This window comes from Danio aesculapii, chromosome 2 (assembly GCF_903798145.1).
Source record: "Danio aesculapii chromosome 2, fDanAes4.1, whole genome shotgun sequence".
Lineage (NCBI taxonomy): Eukaryota > Metazoa > Chordata > Actinopteri > Cypriniformes > Danionidae > Danio > Danio aesculapii.
This window is the reverse complement of record NC_079436.1, coordinates 42,148,200-42,169,566: the sequence shown is the minus strand read 5'-3', so window position 1 is coordinate 42,169,566 and position 21,367 is coordinate 42,148,200. Positions and strand designations below refer to the sequence as shown.

General features: G+C 34.2%; 1 protein-coding gene across 1 annotated transcript in view; it reads left to right on the top strand.

The window, feature by feature from the left end:
* Positions 1–338: 338 nt before the first annotated feature.
* slco5a1b (solute carrier organic anion transporter family member 5A1b) overlaps positions 339–21,367 on the top strand; it is a 45,672-nt gene continuing 24,643 nt past the window's right edge. The window contains exons 1-8 of the mRNA XM_056479812.1: positions 339–611; positions 10,739–10,789; positions 14,755–14,868; positions 15,034–15,124; positions 16,451–16,571; positions 16,648–16,957; positions 19,682–20,008; positions 20,089–20,132. Coding sequence (XP_056335787.1) covers positions 536–611; positions 10,739–10,789; positions 14,755–14,868; positions 15,034–15,124; positions 16,451–16,571; positions 16,648–16,957; positions 19,682–20,008; positions 20,089–20,132 — 1,134 coding nt within the window. The 5' untranslated portion in view covers positions 339–535. The remainder of the gene's footprint in view (positions 612–10,738; positions 10,790–14,754; positions 14,869–15,033; positions 15,125–16,450; positions 16,572–16,647; positions 16,958–19,681; positions 20,009–20,088; positions 20,133–21,367) is intronic.

The following is a 21,367-nucleotide window of genomic DNA, read 5'->3' as shown; positions in this document are numbered from 1 at the left end:
GCGTTTTCAGATTTTAATCTTACATTACAAGGGCAAACAAACATTTTTTTTCTTAATGACATGCACAGATTAATCTTTTACCACAAAACTAACAATGTGTGCCAGCAAAATCAATACAACTTGATTTTATGTGTGCTTTAATGTTGCAGATTATCAAACCAATTTAAATATTAGTCAAGCATAACACAAGTAAACACATCATGCAGTTTTGAAATGAAGCTTTTTACTATTAAGGGAACAGACAAAATCAAAACTACATATAGCCCTGTGTGAAAAAAAAGTCTGCGTGTCTGTGACGTCAGCGGCGGGTTGCTGTTCAGTGCTGATTGTAGGACTGCGGCGCGCGCTGGCAGGTTTTGCGTACGCTTGACGTCTCCTCCTCCTCTCTCTCTCTTTCTCTCTCATTTCTCTCCGTACCGTCTCCATCCATCCGTCCATCCCCCATCTCCTCTCCTCAGACCTCGCAGAAAGAAGGAAGCCCTCCTCTGGGATGGATTAGTAAACTCGCGGCTGAGATGGACGCCTGATCTGAGGGATGGAGTCGCTTCACCTGTTTCTCACCATCCTCGCGCTTCGGGCCAGTCTCGCCCCCGCGGCAGACCACAAATTCGGTAAGTGTTTCATAGTGTGTGTGTGTGTGTGTGTGTGTGTGTGTGTGTGCGTGTGTGTGCGCGTGTGTCCGTAAGGAATGGGCGAGATGAAGCGAGCGCCATGTCAATATTGCTCAAATATAATGCTAAAGAGCGCTGACAAAACACAAAAACTCTCCAAACGGCGTCGTTTACTATGATTTATACATTTATGCGAAGGCTGAATGACGCGTGGATGCTTAAATCTTCCTTATTGAGCCAATAAATAGAGCAAAAATGGAGAGAGTAACATTAAAAATACACAAAACGTAATATATAACAGCTTTAGCATCTAAACAAGCGCAATACTCTGCAAAAATTATCATTTTTAGGTTGAGTTACGTTAGGACGGAGCTGTAGGACTGGATCCATACACTGGTATTACATAACTGGGTCTGGAGACGCACGGCCTGTCTTTCGGTTATCTTGATGAATGCATATTATTACTATTTATATTATTGAATGATGTGAATGTGATAATGGTTTGTGTATGTAGTTTGCCAGCACCAGCACAGGAAATGAAGCAGCACAGATTACAGCTTGCCCCTGCTCGCAGCATGAGCCACAATAATAGAGTTTATATGTGGTCTGCGTGTGATTCATAAAGCCAGCCCCTGAAAAAAAGGTCATCCTGTCAGTCATTAGCAACTGTAACCATGGCAACAGGTTGCAGCATGGTAATTTCATATCGACTTGATAGCTCCAGAGCGCATGAATGAAACACAAACACACACCGCCCTCTTTTATATTCATGTTGCGTTGCGTTATAAGCTGGCACAATAGTTTGACATAGGTATGGCCAGGCATAATTTTTATTGTTAATATTATTATTATTATTATTATTTTTTACTATTTTCACACAGAATTTTGTTTAAATGAAATAAAATCGGCATATTTATGTGGAAGGAAAACTTAAATAAAGCAAAGATACAGTAGATCTCATATATATATATTACATCTACTAACGGACTTAAAGATATTACTTTACAAAATATATTATACACAAATCATCTGTCTATTTTTGTCCATCCATCCATCTATCCCACAGTTTAGCCATCAGTCCACCCACCCATCCATCCATTCATCCACCCATCCATCTATCTATCCCACAATTCATCTACCCCAAATCTACCCCAGCCATCAGTCCACCCGCCCACCCATCAGTACAGCCATCCATCCATCCATCCATCCATCCTTCCATCCATCTATCTATCTATCCAACAATTTAGCTTTCAGTCCACCCATCCATCCATTAGTCAATACATCCATCCATCCATCTATCCAACAATTTAGCCATCAGTCCATCCATCCATCCATCCATCCATCCATCCATCCAACAGTTTAGCCATCAGTCCACCCGTCCATCCATCCAACAATTTAGCCGTCCATCCCACAATTTAGCCATCAGTCCATCCATTCATCCATCCATCCATACCACCATTTAGCCATCAGTCCATCCATCCATTATCCATCCATCCAATTTGCTTGTTTATTCCAGATATTTTCATTGCATATTAATTTCATCTTCAGCATTTTATGTAGCATAAATAATACTTTATATGTATTTCAGTTTTTTAAATTGTGTCTACATTATTTTTCAATTTTAGTTATAGTTGATCTGCTTTTTTCCATCATAAAATACATATATGTTCATTTTTTTACAACTAAGATTTGTTTTATTTACAAAATGATTTATTTGACTATAATAGCCATTATACAAACACTTTGAAGTTACCGTTTATAAACAATTCCCAATAAGAAGCGAAAGATGATGAATAATACACAATTTCTGGAAAATCTATGAATTTTTAAAGGTCTATCCCAGACATTGTAAGTCAGTGAATAATATATATGAAATTTAAGAATTTAACTTTGTTTTTTACATTTTACATTGAAATCAAAATTTGTTTTAAATTTTCCTTTGCATTTTTTCATGTCTTTTGTTTGTTAAGGTTATAAGCTATTTTTCAATGCTTTTTTTATTCCTTTCCTGTCTGTCATCAGCCAATGCAGTCATCAGGCTGTATCTTAGTTGAAATCTTGTGGTGCCTGATGATTACTGTGTCCTAAACAGTGTGACAGCATGCAATTAAAAGAGACGGTTACCTTTTTGTCTGCTCAGTGCTGATTATAGGTCATGGAAATTCAGCTTTTTAATCAGTGAAAGTCAGGGAATTTGACATTTGGCTTAGCGTGGGAACACTGAGTACAGGAAGTTATACACACTCATAAAGAATACAGTTTCAGTGTTAACATATTTTATGGTCATCCATTCATCTTTTACATGAACTCCTAGAAATAGATCATAAAGCTACACTGACGCTATACTAAACTCCGTCATCTGCACTCAGACACAGATATAGCTGGCATCACGGTCCCGCAGGAAGCTCATGGTTTGTGTTGATGTGGATGTCAGTGAGGGCACAGTCTTTCCGCCATCATTCTGATGATCTGTGACCGCAGCTTCACGCCACCCGCCTCCCCCAAAACCACTCACCATAGTAACAGAGAGGCTTTCACAGAAGTATAAAAAGACAAGCATGCCTTATGACGTTATTTATCTGCATCTGTGGATGATGAGTGTTGAGTGGGTGCTGATTTACGAATCATGCTGGACTGAGAGCAGACAAAGTTTTAATGTTATATATTTGTATTTATGGAATGTTAAGCTACATGTTTGTATGGCTAGATTTATTGGCATCAATGATTCCATGAACAACCTTAACTTAGAATATTTTATTTAATTCTACTTTTTTATAGTGAAAATAGGGTCTTTAGATGTTGAAAATGTCCTTTACATTAAGACAAAATGGTTCTTTTAAGAACCAAAAAATGGTTGTTCTATTGCATCACTGCAAAAACAACCTTAAAACGTAATTTTTCAGCAGCGAGCAAGAGGTGGGGCGGTAGCAGTGTTGCCAGATGTACCATAATTATCGTATTTGTACGATAATTTCGACCTCTGTACGATGTACGATCAATAATGAGGAAAAACCCTATAATGTACGATAATTTCATGTCATTCATGTCAAATTTTATGTAATTTAAAAGTAATTTCATTGTAATCTTCAGGCTTCTTTACTTATTGATCTAGCAGCATCTTTTCTGTACTGTCTGTGAGGAGAAGGTGGAGTTAGGCACGTTTTCTATCCCATCTTATGTTATCTCTTCTTAGCCTATCAACGTGGAGAATGGTTCTCTCTCACGAGTTAACGCTCCTGCTGCGCGTGCCCGTGGTTAGGCCAGTAGTTTTCAGTTTGAGGTCGATCTTTTAAGCAATAATGACAAGTGTTGAGGTCGATCTTTTAAGCAATAATGTTAAAACAAGTGCTGTAAAGGAAAGTGAAAAGGACAGGGGAGTTTTCCCTTGATGTTTTTCCACATTCAAATGCGTCATGTGAATTTTTTTTTTTTCAAAGTTAATCTCATCAAAACAAAGCATGCACACCTCAGAGTGTGTTAAAAGTTCGGAAGGGTGCACTGCTTTCAAGCCAACCGGCACTATTTTGCAGTCCAGGCATCCAATTTGTACAGCAAAATAAATCCCTTAACATCTGGCAACATGCAACATTCGATGACAGCAACTCAGAGGAGGAGTTTGAACCTTCCCACTAAGGTATGCCTAGTTTTTTTAACGTATTGTGGTAATTTGCAAGTTGTGTCAAAAAGCTATGTGTCTAGATAATAGCTGTATACTCTCCGTTTGATTCTTGTACGATAATTTTCCTCCAAATACGATAATTTTAAGGTTCTGGTACGATATTTTGACATTTCCAATCTGGCAACACTGGGCAGCAGAGTAAAATGACAGCGGTGAAGTGCGCCAGACAAAACAAAAACTGTGTGCAAATACTGCAAAAAAGAAGTTTACTTCCACTAATAGAACGACGAATATGATGCATATAAACCATCAGCACAGTGAAAAACTACCGTCACAGATGTCTATAGGCAAAAATGGATGATTTGCAGCTCCGCTTGCTCCGACAAGTGCTAGGGAGATCACACAGTGCATCAGTGTTTTCATAACAAAAGTGTGAAGATGTTTTTCAGACTGAAAGAGAAAGTTGTTCTGTTACAGGAGCAGGTATTAGATTATTATTACCCTCTCCTATTTCAAATTAGTTTATGCATATTTTAATAATTTGCTTATTATTTAATATTTAAAACTGTTCAAGATTATCTTTTCATAAGCGTATCACACTGATGCTTATACTAATTAATTATACAAGTAATATTCATGTTCAACTCCTGTCTCTATCCTATGATATACAGTAATTAGTCATTTTATAATCAGTTTTTTATATGCCAGTGGTCAGTCCCCTGGAGAGCTTAATGACCACCTCTGTACACACTGTTCTCTGGTTTAGGAAAGGCTTTCCTCTCCACACCAGCCATCTCAGTCCCCAGTGAAAGTTTTTTTTTTCATCACCAGGGGACCTTGTAAATGTGCGAATACCTCAGCTTATGCCAGGAAACATAGACATGCTGATATTTCTGTTTAAAACTGTAGAATCCCAGCATAGTCACAGTTTTAGTTTAGTTTATATTAATGAGTCTTTTTTGGTTTGTATTATACTTTTTTGTTCTTAAAATAACAATTTATGACAGAAAATATATTATTTAGCAAAAATTTGCAGCATTTTTAAAATAATAAAGGGCTCTTCACCTTAAATTTGTTTCTAATAAATTTGTTTAAAAATCGTGAGGTTAGTATCGTGAATCGTATCGAATCGTGAATCAGGTGAATCGATACATCCCTAATGAAAATTGGTCTTGATAACAAATGTTTTTACTTATTGTGACAAAAAAAAATCTGGGTTAGTATTGATTATTGATTTCTAATTTCTGATTATTTTTTTAAATCATCGCAGTTGTGTTGTTTAAAAGTAAATGTAAGCATCTGAAAACATGGCAGATTTTTTGCTTGTGCTTGTGTTTTAATTGAAGTAAAAAAAAAACATTGTTCATATGTTGTAAAATACCATCAAATCTGAACCTGATTTTAGTAACATTTAGTTTGACATTGTTAATGACAAACAGAAATGTAAAACCTGTCCAAAATGGGATTCATTCACAATTTTACATCAACGAATCTTGATCAATATCTACTTTAGTAGTGCATGTGTGTGTGATATTAATGTTTGTACATATTAAGGCCAAATAGTATATTCATTCATTTTCTTTTTGGCTTAGTCCCTTTATCGCCACAGCGGAATGAACCGCCAACTTATCCAGCTGAGGTTTGAACCAGTGACCTTCTTGCTGTGAGGCGACAGCGCTACCCACTGCACCACTGTGCCACCCCTCAATTAATATATATTAAAACAAATTAATTGAAAGAAAAACTATCCACACACTCTCATTTTTCATTTTGTTACTTGTTGATTATTTGAAGCTGCTAAATTGTAATGAATTAAAGGAGAATTTGCATTTTACAGTGTAATTCTGACAGTCCTACACAGAGATCAGAATAGATGGAGTGCAGAATAAGGCTAAAATAAGACCCGAAGAGGCGATTCACAGCTTGTTTAATCACACTTGAGTAAATGAGTACAGATACTGACACTCAGAGCTATTTTCTGCTGAGACACTCAGTGTGTGGAGGTTTGTGTGAGCACAGTTTACTATGAATGATGGATTTGTGAATGTCAAACACACTGCAGTAAGTACATCCTGACCTCACAGACTTAACAAGCAGCAGCACAATTTTGGGATGTTTTTTTTTTTTTTTTGGTATTTCACTTTATGCAAGTGAAATGAGAACAGGTACACCATCTGTCTCAGCTGGATTGATTAAGAAATGGCCCAGCTGGTTGTGAAAGTGAATATTGAAGCACTGGAGCAGTTTAAAATGCTGTAAAAAGATGTTAGTTATTTGTCTGTTGTGTATTGATGCCATGCTTCAATTAAAGTAAATAAAAAATGACAAAACGTGATGTTCTGTTCAGAGCTGTTCACATCCCTGGACTAATAATTGTGCGGTTACAGTGTTTCCTCTAGGATTTTTTCCAGCTGTGGCGGCAGGTTTTTACACAGTATTACAAGTCGGATCGCATATATGTAACGTTAATACGACAACAATCTCCTTGCTTGCGCGCCGATTTCCTCTGCACGTGCACAAAACCTCTTGCACGCCCTCAAATACGCTGCCCAAGCGCAGATTTTCTTGTGCGCTCTCAAATTTAGTGCGTTTATGTAGTGAGTATGTCTCCAACATTTATTAGATTTGCTAGGAATATTTCTGAATGTCTCCAGTAGACCTACAGAGTGACATTAATGTGTCCTGAAGTAAAGTGAAATGGCAATAAACTCCAGCAAGATAACATTAAAGTCTTTGTATGCAGAATCACAGACCTTTATCTATAAATAAAGTATAATTACGGAAACTGTGTTCATCTTAACTGAAAGTTACGTCCTGTTTGCTGGCCTCATGCATCGCGCACCTGTCAGTAAATCAGTCAGTCTGTCACCTTAAAGTGTTAAACAAATAGCGCACAGCCCTACTACGGGAACAGAAAAGTGCGCTGTTATAATTCACTTACCTTTTAATGTGTTTTGGTGCGATTATAACCTACTATTAAAAACAACAAAAACAATGACTGAATGTTTTAAATTAATAAGAAGCTGTAATGTAGTCGTGGTGGGATGAATCTTGGTGTGGTGCCCCGCCATGGAAGAATGAATGTAGCGGAAACCTTGAGTTATAGTGTATGGCAATATTATCAACGGCAAAATTAATTTAGAACAGGGGTGCCCAAACCTTTTCTTATGAAGGGCCAAAATCTAAACTTGATTGAGGATGGTGGGCCGAAGCTAAATATACCAAACTGTGTTACAGTAAAGTTGCCATGGTAACTTTCTAATTTCATAATATTACAAAATATATAGAAAAAATAATCATATCAATAATTATATATATATATTACATTTGGCAATTCTTACAATAAAACTATAAACGATCTCATTTATAACTCAATTGAGTTCGATGTTTTTTATTTACAAAAACAAAACTTTTTATTTTTTTTACTTAAAAGTGAAATACATGTGTACTAATAGGGTTTTATCAACGAGCCACATACATCAACATAAAATGACCCATTTAATTAAAACATTTAATTTCAGTTTTACTTTTTTTTGTAGCTCAGCAATTAAACAAACAAAATAAGAAATTATCTCTGTTAGAGGGATTTACCCCAACCTTCCCCATCATTTGTCCTTCTCTTCTCTGTTTGGTTGGTGGGCCAAATCAAAGGTTACCGTTGACCAACTTTGGCCCGTGGGCCCTAGTTTGGGCATCTCTGATCTAGAACATTCTGAAAATTTGCACTTTGTAAAATAAAGATGGGTTCCACTTAACTTATTAGTTTGGTAACACTTTATAATAACTACACACTATAAACCAATTATTAAGCATTAGCATATAGTGAATTCATTATCTGTTAAGCATTACCTCTACATTAATAGACGTGAGTAGCAGTTTATAACTACAGCTGCAAATGCTGTATTCTTGACTTATAAGCACATTTATAATGTGCTTAGTAATTGTATTTCATACTTTGTAAATTATTTATTTTCATTGCTAAATAAATTATTTCTTTATTTACAAACCATTTTTTTAAGCATAGTTGGTTGTTTTATAGGATCATTTAGACTGAGTTAGTAAATGATTAATAACCTATTCAAATTAACCTTTAGAATTCTTATTATTTATTCGTATACTAATAGTTAATTTGTATGTTAATAAATGCTTTATTAACTCATCTTCATCTTTTCTGACCTAATCTAAAGTGAAGACTATGCTTTATAAATCTCTTATGAATGACAATTAAAGGCTCAATTAAATTCTAAACAGGAAAAAAGAACACAAATGACTTTATTAATTTTTATTTGTTTGAAGATACACAAATGAAACTGTATTAAATGAAAATAAATCTTTGGAACCTTATCTAAAATACAATTACTGTGCGGTTTAAACATTGCATCTTATTATATTGGTAAATTATTATATAGTTGTTGTTTTATACAATTTTATGTCATATTTTGACACTCACACAATGTTTAAACTTTACAGTAATTAAACTTTTTAGATAAGATTGTAAAGATTATTGTTTATTTGATACTGAGCCATTAATTGTCATTTTTAAGAATTTTTCAAAGCATAAATAGACCTTACTTTAGATTAGGTCACAAAACTGCATAAAGTTCAGTTAATAAAGCATTTATTAACATACATAGCACCCATTACTATATACCTGAATAATAAGACATATAAACGTGGATTTCAATAGTTTGTTAATCATTTACTAACTCATTCTGAATGATCTCAAAAACCACTGACTACTCTTAAATACAAATGGTTTGTAAATAATGTGATTCTTAATTTAGTAATGAAAAATCAACCAGTCACAAATTATGAAAGTACAATTATTAAGCACATAATAAATGTGGTTATAGGTCAAGAATACAGCATTTGTAGCTGCAGTTATAAACTGCTTACTAACGTCTATTAATGTAGAGGTAATGCTTAACAGATAATGAATTCTCTAGATGCTAATGCTTAATAAATGATTCTTAATGTGTAGTTATTATAAAGTGTTACCAGTAGTTTGAATAAACATTAAACACCATTTTTTGAATCTCATGATTATTGACTTTCTTGATTTTGTACAGCGCAGGACGTTTAGGTGAGTTTTGAAGTGCAGTGCCATCTTTGTCTTAGATGTTTCTACTGAAATTGTTAAGACTATGCTAAAGATTTATATGTACTTTTACATTTAATTATCTGTCGGATACATTTATCCAAAGAACCCAATGGTATCTAAGCATTCAAAATATATATTAATAATATGACAACTTCTAACAAAACTAATACATTTTATGCATTTCACATAAAAAAAGAAACTGAAGAGACATTAAAACCAAGTTCAATCATTACAAAAGTAGTGAAAAATAGACCTAAAGATTTATCATCTTTTATTAAGTTGCATGGATTCTCATTGCCTTAGTGTTTTTATATAATTTATCTGCAGAAAAAAAAACTAAAAGTTATGTAAGATATGTCATTTCGTTTTTAATTCCTCATTATTTTTACAGAATCAGAACAATTATTGTCAACGGTTTAATTTAGTTCACAATTCACAGTATCAACAAATCATTAACTAACACCACGAGCTTCATAAACTATACCAATTACTGTTTATTAATATTTACTTAGTAGTTGGATTTAGATTTTGTGTAGGAACCAGAATAAGATCATACTTTATAACTACTAATGAACAGTTAATTTCTTAATAATAGGCAGATAATAAACCAGTAGTTAATAGCATGAATTGTGACCTAAGTGTTACCCAATTATTAAAACTAGAGATGCTCTGATCAGTATTTTTGCAGCCGATACCGAGTATTGATTCGTTGTCATGGTGATTGGCCGATACAGAGTACCAATTCTGATGCTTCAAGCTTTATAATGCATATAGCACTTTTCCCTTTAAGTATACTTAAGTGAAGCTTTCTCCCTTCCTAAGAGAATAAATGAAGGATGTTGCATATAATACCTTAAACACGTCTCTTATAACCATTTAGTGTGGACATGTCATGGACAGCAGCTTTACAGAAAATAATAGATAAAACAGATGAAAAAAATTTTGGTAAGAAAAACAACTAACAAAGCAATTTAGAAACATTACAAATGATGGAAGATTTCAACATGTCTCAATGAAGAAAAAGTTTAGAGCGTCTATTTGATGCATAAGAAGTTAAAATGCACACCTATGAATACACATTTGTTTATTGCGATAAGTATATTACAAAAAGGCATATTATTAAATATTCAAGTTTTTTTTTTCAGCCAGGTTTAAGTGAACTTGCTATAATGTCAAAAACACATACATCATTGAGCCTAATTCACTCTCCATGCGATCTGTTCATAAGATAAGCCAGATCAGAGAGTACCAATTGAGTCATAAAATGTGATTATTGGCCGATACGATCACTGGCTGATCGATCGGAGCATCCCTAATTAAAACATAAGAGCTGCTGTTGGTGTGAACAAACCTTTTCATTGAATTCTCAAAAGTTTCTCTATCTCTCTCTCTATTTCTTTCTTTCAGGTTGCCTGTTTGAGGATGGTCTGTGTCTGAAATATGAAGTCTGTCTAAATGGTGAGTCACACAGACACACACACTTGGGGAACTGCAGTCTGTAAATCTCATGCATCATGCTGTTTGATCAAGCGCTCATATTTGCCATCTGCGTTATGAGTACAATACATTTTAACATTTTGAATGTGTCACAACAAATACTGACTCTATCCCTAACAAACACACATGCACCCACACGCATGCTGTGTTTGATATCATCTTTTGTGTTGCTTAGCAACTGTTCCTCTTCTCCACATAGGTTGAAGATGAATCGTTTTTTTGTTTGTTTTTTGCTGGCACGGTGTGTTCCCACACTCAGCTGCCATCAATGAGAACATAATATGAATGAAGTCATCATTCCCATGTAGGTCAGGTGATATCAGCCAATCAGATTTAATCAATTTTTTTACTCATATCTGGTGTGAGGATGTGTGTGTGTGTGTGTTTTATAATTTCATTCAGCTCAGCTCAGTAACTTTGTGCGAAAGGAACAGCGCTGAATATGTGGCCTAACAGAATATATTCACATTGTTCAATTAAATATGGGTCATAGTCAGATGAGCTGTAAGATGGCCTATTTTGGTGTCCAGATCACAATAAATGTACAAAAGGGATTTTTAAATATAATCCCTTTAAATCAGAGTTTGGAAATGAGCTGTTTCAGATTTCCCCCCACTGTGACATCACAAGTCCTGGCCATGACTGGCATGACTTCTGTATTTAAATTCATGTTTCTAGAATTTTATCCGGCATATTCATAAGGCAGCCCTAAACTGTGATTATAGTGACTATAATCAATCAAAGTGACTCTTTACCGGCCTTCCCAGAAAGACAGTCAGACAGTTGCAGCTCATCCAGAATGCTGCTGGCAGGATTTTGACCAGAACCAGAAAGTCAGAGCACATAACACACTGTCCTCAGGTCTTTGCACTGGCTCCTTACATTCAGAATAGATTTTAATTCAATTCAATTCAATTCACCTTTATTTGTATAGCGCTTATACAATTTTAATGTATTATTACTTGTCTATAAATCACTAAATGGCCTATAGGACCTCAATACATTACAGATATGCTCACAGACTACAAAGCTAACAGATCCCTCAGATCATTAGGATCAAGTAAATTAGAAAAAAAAGGTGAGTCTTAAGCAGTTTCACAAAGCAGTCCAGCGAACTGGCATTCCTGATGGTTGTAGGTAAAGCAGTGCATAATTTAAGCGCGCGGTGGGAGAATGCCCTACCTCCCATAGAGTTGAGTCTGCAATGAGGCTGAAACAGAGTGAGATCCGATACAGAATGTAAACAGCGAGAAGGTGATGATACAGTCATCAAATCACAAATATAACCAGGAGCAAATCCATGTACCACTTTGTATGTTAAAATCAATATGTGACTTGACCGGTAGCCAGTGTAGTTGCTGAAGTACTGTGGTAATGTGATAGTATGACGTTGTGTGTGTCAACACACGTGCAGCTGAGCTTTAAATGTACTGTAGATGTCCTGAGAGAACTAGCTGGAAGACCCCCAAAAAGTGAATTGCAAAAATCCAGGCCAGACGTGATGAAGGCATGAACAAGCCTCTTAGCATCGGCGGTCGAAAAAAAAGGGTCTAATGCATGTAATGTTGTGTATATTGGAAAAAGCTATTTTTGTTAAATGTTTAAAATGGGATTTTAAGCTAAACTGAGCGTCAAAGAGTACGCCAAGACTGCGCACCTGCAGAGAAGGTGATAATTCAATTCAATTCATGTATATTTCTATAGCGCTTTTACAATGTAGATTGTGTTGAAACAGCTTAACACAGAGGGCTCTATTTTAACAATCTAGGCACAAAGTCTGGTGATCTGGTGCAAAAGAATTAAGGGCATGTCTGAATCCACTTTTGCTATTTTAAGGACGGAAAAATATACTCTGCACCGCGGTGCATGGTCTAACGGAGTTGTGCTTATTCTCTTAATGAGTTATGGGTGTGTTTTGAGAATAAACCAATCAGAGTCTCATCTCCCATTTCCTTTAAGAGTCAGTTGTGACACATTTGCTATTTACATGGCGACTTTGTAAGTGGAAAAACTGAACGCTTCACTACCAAGAAAACAGTTAAACAGACCATTTGCAGCCTGAGGATAAAGAATGAGCCTCCTCCAATCTGCCTTTACTTTCACTTTCTATTTCCCTCTTTCATAGATAAGGAAACGGTGTTGTACGCACTCCGCTGAAGACATCCATTAGTCTACATAATTATTTTCATTTGTTAAGAGCAAAGATTTGTTTCAAAACTATTTCTAAATTCAGTTTTAATTTCCAGCAAACGAATAAATGAACAATAATAACGATGTGTGTTCAAAAAACTGAGTTATATCCAAACACAAGTCCTATGCCCCATATGGTCCAAAACCTGACAGGTGGACAAATCTAAGCTTGTTTTTAATAAAACAAATATAAATATGCATATAATAAATAATACTACTAATAACAATAACATTATACAAAAGCAAATTATCATGAATAAACTAAAAACAGCCCCCCGAGATGAAGGCATGGAAGCAGTGTTTTTATATTTATTGTAGAAAGTACAAATTTTTGTAATATTTTAAGCCTTTAATTCTTTTTCATTTGTAAAGATATTTGCGTATTGTACATCCTGCATGTTTTAAGCAATGTGTAAGCAAGGCACACAACAAACGTGCTCTGCGCTGGACTTTAGACCTGCTCTCAGCTGATCTATTGCACATTGCGTCTATTTTAGTTCCTCAAAATAGCAACGCACCAACACTGCACCTTACCACCCCTCTTTTCTAGACCAGAACACACATGAGTCCACAAAGTGGCGTAAATGGATTTGCTATTTAAACAAGTGGTGGAAATTGGCAAGATGAAGGTTGCGTTGGTCTGAAAACAGCACGTCAGGGCAAACACATCTTGCGCCTTATTGCGCCTGGTTTATGATAGCGCCCAAAATTTCTAGTAAATCGAAACTGTGTCAACCCAGTTTTCAGAGTTGAAGTTCAGTTTAGTTTAGTTCAGTGTGATTAAATTTTCACTGCTGAAAGTCCAAACACTGAAAGCCATAATTTGAAAGCCATCGACTGACAGCATAAAATTTCTACACTTAATTACATTAGATAGGGTGTCAATCAGTAGAATCACAGTTTTGGTTTAATTTTGTTGCATCCAGGCTTTAATTTCCACTAAACAGGCATTAAGTGTTGACGTAACAGCAGATAAATTAGGAATGGTGCTAATATAAATCTGTGTCATCAGCAGAGCAGTGATAACATAGACCAAATTATTGTCCAAGAGGCAGCATATAAATACTAAATAAGATAGTGATTATAATGACTATAATGTGACTTTATGAATTCATAAACATTCATTTTAAATCTTTATTCTTTGCTACCATCCTTCAAACCATTTGGTTTACCTGCTTGTCAGAATTTTAGCATTTAATATGTAATACAATTAATATCATGCACAAGAACAGGCCAGGATAAGCATGATATTTTATTTTTATTTTTACAAAAGTATATCTGTTATACTGAAAGACATTATTGCACCCATAACTTATTAAATGTATTAAATATGATATCACTTTTATACATTTCATTGGGACATTAAAATCGGACGTCTCATCTTTGACCCATGCAGGTAAACTCTTTAATGATTGGCTAACATCTGTGCAAGCATATGAGATATTAAACCATGCTTTAATCAAATACAGTCATATTACAGAACACATCACAGATCAGCTTTTTTGTTTCCCTTTTGGATATAAAATATAGATGTGAATGTAATTTACCATGCATACACACAAACAGTGTGACCTTACAATCAGGCAGGTGTCGGGACTCCAGCTGCTCCTGTCTCAGTTCCCCTCAGCTACTCCTTAATAAGCAGAGACTCAAAAAGGATCTAAAAATACACACACACACACACACACAACATGAAGTGTATAGTTCCCTGAAGTGGTTGTTGATTTTCTCTGTAGATGGCATGTTGGGTCGCTGCGAGGCTGCACCTCTAACAAATGTCTACACGTATGACGTCACTCCGGCAACAGTGCAGAGATTGCGAAACCTGCTCCAGAGACTAGCACACAGAGGTGGGTGCATTAGTGCCTCCACAGCAACGGCACACATCATTGTCACCATGGTTATAAAGGCTGCTCTGGGATCAAATCTGAGGCTCTGGGTGTGAGTGTGTGTGACAATTAATGTGTGATGAGTCACTTTCACATATTTCACGGGCCTTGATTCTGTTCCTGCAGGCTTGTCTTGGGAGGATGATGTCACACAGCAGATTTTATCAAATGAGTTCTCCAAACTACGCAGAGTTTCCCTTCCATTACCGGAGCCAAGGTAAACAATATCAAAATAATAATAGTTTGTCAGTTAATTAACATATACAGTTGAAGTCATGAATTATTAGCCCTCCTGTGAATGTTGTTTCTTTTTCAAATATTTCCTGATTGATGTTTAACAGAGCAAGGATTTTTTTTCATAGTATGTCTGATAATATTTTTTCATCTGGAAAAAGTCTTATTTGTTTGATTTCGGCTGGAATAAAAGCAGTTTTTAATAAAAAGATAAATTTTTAAGGTCAATATTATTAGCCCCCTTAGGCAATTTTTTTTCGATTGTCTACAGAACAAACCATCATTATACAATAACCCTAACTTGCCTAATTAACCTAGTTAAGCCTTTAAATTGCAGTTTAAGCTAAATACTAGGACGAAAACGGCAAAAACAATAAATAAATAAATATAAAAATAAATTAATTAATTAATAAATCCACAAATTTCTGCATAAATAAAACAATAAATAAATAAATATGCAAATAAATATATAAATATGCAAATAAATCCATAAACTCCTGCATAAATAAAACAATAAATAAATAAATACGGAAATTAATTAATTAATTAATTAATTAATTATTAGTTAATTAATTAATTAATAACTCCACAAATTCCTGATTAAATAAAACAATAAATAAATAAATATGCTAATAAATAAATAAGTAAATAAATCTATAAACTCCTGCATAAATAAAACAGTAAGTAAATAAATATGCCAATAAATAAATTAATTTCCAAATAAATTCATAAACTCCTGCATAAATAAAACAATAAATAAATAAATAAATATGCAAATAAATAAATAAATTAATTAATTAATCCACGAATTTCTGCATAAATAAAACAATAAATAAATAAATAAATATGCAAATAAAAAAATAAATAAATCCATAAACTCCTGCATAAATAAAACAATAAATCAATAAATATGCAAATAAATAAATAAATATGCAAATAAATCCATAAACTCCTGCATAAATAAAACAATAAATAAATAAATATGCAAATAAATAAATTAATTATTTAATAAATCCACAAATTCCTGCATAAATAAAACAATAAAAAAATAAATATGCAAATAAATAAATAAATCCATAAACTCCTGCATAAATAAAACCAAAAAGAAATAAATACGCTACTAAATAAATTAATTGGTTAATAAATAAACTTATGTAATGTAATATATGTCATTTGCATATATTTGCACATATCAGATTTCTAAATGTCTTTGCTTTTTACAATACGTAATGCCAGAATGCAAAACACACTTACTCATAATGAAGATCACCATTGTGTTGTCAATGCATATATCTTGTTATTCTGACAGGCCGAAGGGTTATGGGATTGCTTTTGGAGACAGACGAATGAAGTCATCATCAGATGCTGATGTTAAAAACACACTGAAATACCTGCAGCACCTGTTACTGTTACCAAAAACAGCACACAAGGTGAGTAAGGTGTGTTTTGGGGTTCACACACACCTTGTTTGTAGTCTGATAACATCTCAATGCTGATCCTGTGCAGGGGGCGGAGCTTCAGTACTATCGCTCTGGAAAGCCACGCCCTGAAAGTGACTCCTCCCCTCCTGAGTTCATTCCAGAAGTGCCGTATCAGTCAAAGGCTTACCCAGACCTCAGCCGATACCAGGGTGATGCCACACAAGCTCCCCTGCAGGAGGGCAAATCTGACCTGCTCAAAGCCGCTCTACAGAAATATCTGTCCAAGAGCAAACAACCTCAGCCTGATGTGGGAGAAACATCCAGAGTGGACCGGATCTTCCTAAAAGACGAACCAGCAAAGCCTTCTGCCGGTGACCCTCTTACTCCTGTTGATGGTATATTCTCTTCATTTATTCATGGCACGTGAAATCTGCAGGACTTTTTTTCATGTGTGCAAAGCAAAAGAAGATCAGAATATCAGAATAGCAAAGCTACTTTACCCATAAGTAGGGCCAGACAGAATCTGTGAACATTTTTTACTATTTTTGTGGAGAATTTGGTAACACTTAGTTTTGATGGTCTATTTGAGTATTAGTAGACTGTCTGCTTAATATCTGTTGATACTGCGGCTAAACAGACATTTAACTGACTATAAGAAACTTTTCAAGTACATGTCTACTTACACTAACCCCAACCATAACCCTAACCCCAACCTAACAGTCTACTTACAATCTAATGAGAATTAGTTGGCATGTAGATGCAGTGTAACTTAAATTCAACAAACGGACCATCAAAATAAAGTGACACCCAGCATTTTGTAATGCAGAATGATTTTGAGAGTATCATAACTAAAAACTTAATATATGAAATAAAAAAGAATCCCTTTGTATCTTTTATTAAACGTTTACAGTGCAAATCCAATTAGATCTCCTTAATTGGTAAACAAAGCAAGCAACTTGTATAATCAATCTACTAAAAGACAGAAAATATTACTTTACACACTGTACAGTAAATAAATCAACTGAACATTTTCATATATTAGCCAAAAATGTTACTGAAATTAATTTAAAAACTGAATAAATATAAATTTACACAAGTGAATAAATAGACTCACTGATAGGCTAACAATCTGTGAATTTCGTTCTGAATTTCTAGAATATCTGAATTTCTTTGTGCGCAGATTCTGTGTGGGCCTACCCATAAGTCATCTCTATATTGGACAAAAAAGAAGCAAAAAGTAGCATAAAGAAGTCAAGACTAGTCCTTTGAAGCTATACAATAGCTGAGAGAGTACCACGTCACACTTTAAAATCTGGCAAGTGGAGGAATAAAATGTAAAATTTCAATTTTAGGGGCGAGGTGGTGGCGCAGTAGGTAGCGTTGTTGCCTTACAGCAAGAAGGTCTCGGGTGGGTCAGTTGGCATTTCTGTGTGGTGTTTTCATGTTCTCCTTGTGTTCGTGTGGGATTCCTCTGGATGCTCCGGTTTCCCCCATAGTCCAAAGAAATGTGGTATAGGTGAATTGGGTAAGCTAAATTTTCTGTAATGTATGTGTGTGAATGAGTGTGTATGGATGTTTTCCGGTAACGGGGTGCAGCTGGAATGGCATCCGCTGTGTAAAAACATGTGCTGGATAAGTTGGCGGTTCATTCCACTGTGGCGACCACAGATTAATAAAAGGACTAAGCTAAAAAAAAAATGAATGAATGAATTAAAATTGTATTAAAATGTTCTATAGTGCTTTTGTCAAAGCAGTTTTATATAGATAAAGAAAAGAGAGTAAATGCTGTAATAATTCAAATTGTGGAACATTCCAGCAGTTCAGGCAGGCAGGAGAGTGGTGTAAAGTAGTGTAGTTCTAGTAAACCGAAACCGCTTCAAATCATTTAAATATAAATGTCACTGTGTAAATATAAAATCTAAAAAAGCTCAAAAAAGTATTTTAAATAAATATTTTATTTAACTACACACAGGTTCAAACCCAATTTTGAATGTGAAAAAACCCTGTTGAAAAATGAAGTGTGATTTCAAACGGTTTTAATTTACACAACGCATGTCTTTATAAGCCACCTCAACATTGGAACCTAGAACATACCCATGTCATTATACAAATGTATAATGTGTCCTCATAAACCACAACAACAAGTACACACAGACACATGGATAGATAGATATAGATAGATAGATAGATAGATAGATAGATAGATAGATAGATAGATAGATAGATAGATAGATAGATAGATAGATAGATAGATAGATAGATAGATAGATAGATAGATAGATAGATAGATAGATAGACAGATAGATAGATAGATAGATAGACAGATAGACAGACAGAGGAGAAATACAATTAAAAACCTTCAATGTAATTATGAAATAAATAAAATGCCAAATTTAAATATAGATTTAATTTAGCTGTACTTTGAATACTTTTAGTATTTAACATTTATTTTATATTCCTATGCAAAACAGGGCTTAGTTGTTATACATTGCAGGGTTTTCCATTTTCCATAACTATTTTTTTATTTATGCTTGCACTTTTTACAAATGTTGATAGCCAGGTTGGGTGACGCGGTGGTGCAGTGGGTAGCACATTTGCCTCACAGCAAGAGGGTCGCTGGTTAGAGCCTCAGCTGGGTCAGTTGGCATTTCTGTGTGGAGTATGCATGTTGTCCATGTGTTCGCGTGGGATGCCCTTGGGTGCTCCGGTTTCCTCCACAAGTCCAAAGACATGCGGTACAGGTGAATTGGGTATGCTAAAATTGACTAGTGTATGTGTGTGAATGAGTGTATGTGTTTCCCAGTGAGGGGTTGCAGCTGGAAGGGCATCCGCTGCATAAAACTTATGCTGGATAAGTTGGCGGTTCATTCCGCTGTGGGGACCCCAGATTAATAAAAGGACTAAGCCGAAAAGAAAATGAATTATAGCCAGGTTAGATTTAAATTAATTGACTCTTATTTTGATACCACATCTGCTGAGTTGAAGTGCTTCTTTTGTCCTCATTTGTAAGTTACTTTGCATAAAAGCGTTACCTAAATGAATAAATGTACTGCAATTTAAATAATCCAGCTTTTGCTTTGTGGAAAAAGAAACTGATATCACTCTTCATTTTTTCACAGAATCTTTTATCTGGAAAGTTCTGCGAAACGTAGGCCGGCACAGTGTGGATGTAAAGAGTTTAAAGTCCGGAGATCTGGATAAGCTTGCTGTCCTCATCGCAGACGCTCTGCAGGTGGTGGATCAACAGGCTGGTCAGACAGAGACGCCCAGAGACCTGGACACACAGCAGGACCCGGAGGACGAGACAGAAGATGTGCAGTATCAAGACCAGCAGCCTGAGAGCTACTCAGAGGAGCAGACCCCTGAAGACAGTGCTCAGAAACAGAAAGATGGGGAGAGTCCATCAGTCACTCAAAGGACTGTTCAAACCATCCCAACTGTGACAGGTAAAGCTGTACAAAGCAGCCATGATGACTCAAACATACAGAACAGAACATTTACAGCAATAATCCTGCTTCTGTTTCAGAGAGACAGACATTAAAGGAGGAGAAGAGAACTATGGACAACAAGGTAATAACAGTGTTGCTTTTATTAAGCTGCAAACACAGAATCATACATCATAATCATTGTATGCCTCTATTAAATGTAGATTTACATACAACAGCAGGAGTATTTATTCAGCTATTTATTTATTCAGCTATAGAATTTGGCTTGAGAATATATATATATATATATATATATATATATATATATATATATATATATATATATATATATATATATATATATATATATATATATATATATAGCCAAATTCTACTATGTTAGCCTCCCATATCAATATAATTTATGCATCTTATACAGTTGAAGTCAGAATTATTAGCCCCCATTTGATTTTTTTTTTCTTTTTTGAATATTTCACAAATAATTTTTAACAGAGCAAAGAAATTTTCACAGTATGTCTGATAATATTTTTTCTTATAAAGAAAGTCTTATTTGTTTTATTTCAGCAAGAACAAAAGCAGTTTAAAATTTTTTAAACGCTATTTTAAGGACACTATTATTAGCCCTTTTAATCAAATTTTTTCTCCATAGTCTACAGAACAAACCATCATTATACAATAACTTGCCTGATTACCCTAACCTGCCTAGTTAACCTAATAAACCTAGTTAAGCCTTTAAATGTCACTTTAAGCTGTATAAAAGTGTCTTGAATAATATCTAGTCAAGTATTATTTACTGTCATATAAATAAATAAATCAGTTATTAGAAATAAGTTAATAAAACTATTATGATTAGAAATGTGTTAAAAAATCTCTCCATTTTCTCATGTATATATATGTATATGTATATGTGTATATATATATATATATATATATATATATATATATATATATATATATATATATATATATATATATATATATATATATATATATATATATATATATATATATATATATATAATATATACACACATATACATATGTGTGTATATATGTGTGCATATGTGTGTATATGTGTGTGTGTATATATGTGTATATATATATATATATATATATATATATATATATATATATATATATATATATATATGTATATATATATATATATATATATATATATATATATATATATATATATATATATATATATATATATATATATGTATATATATATATATATATATATATATATATATATATATATATATATATATATATATATATATATATATATATATATATATATATATATATGTATGTATGTATATGTAATATTTTTTTAAAAGTTTATGTGTGTGT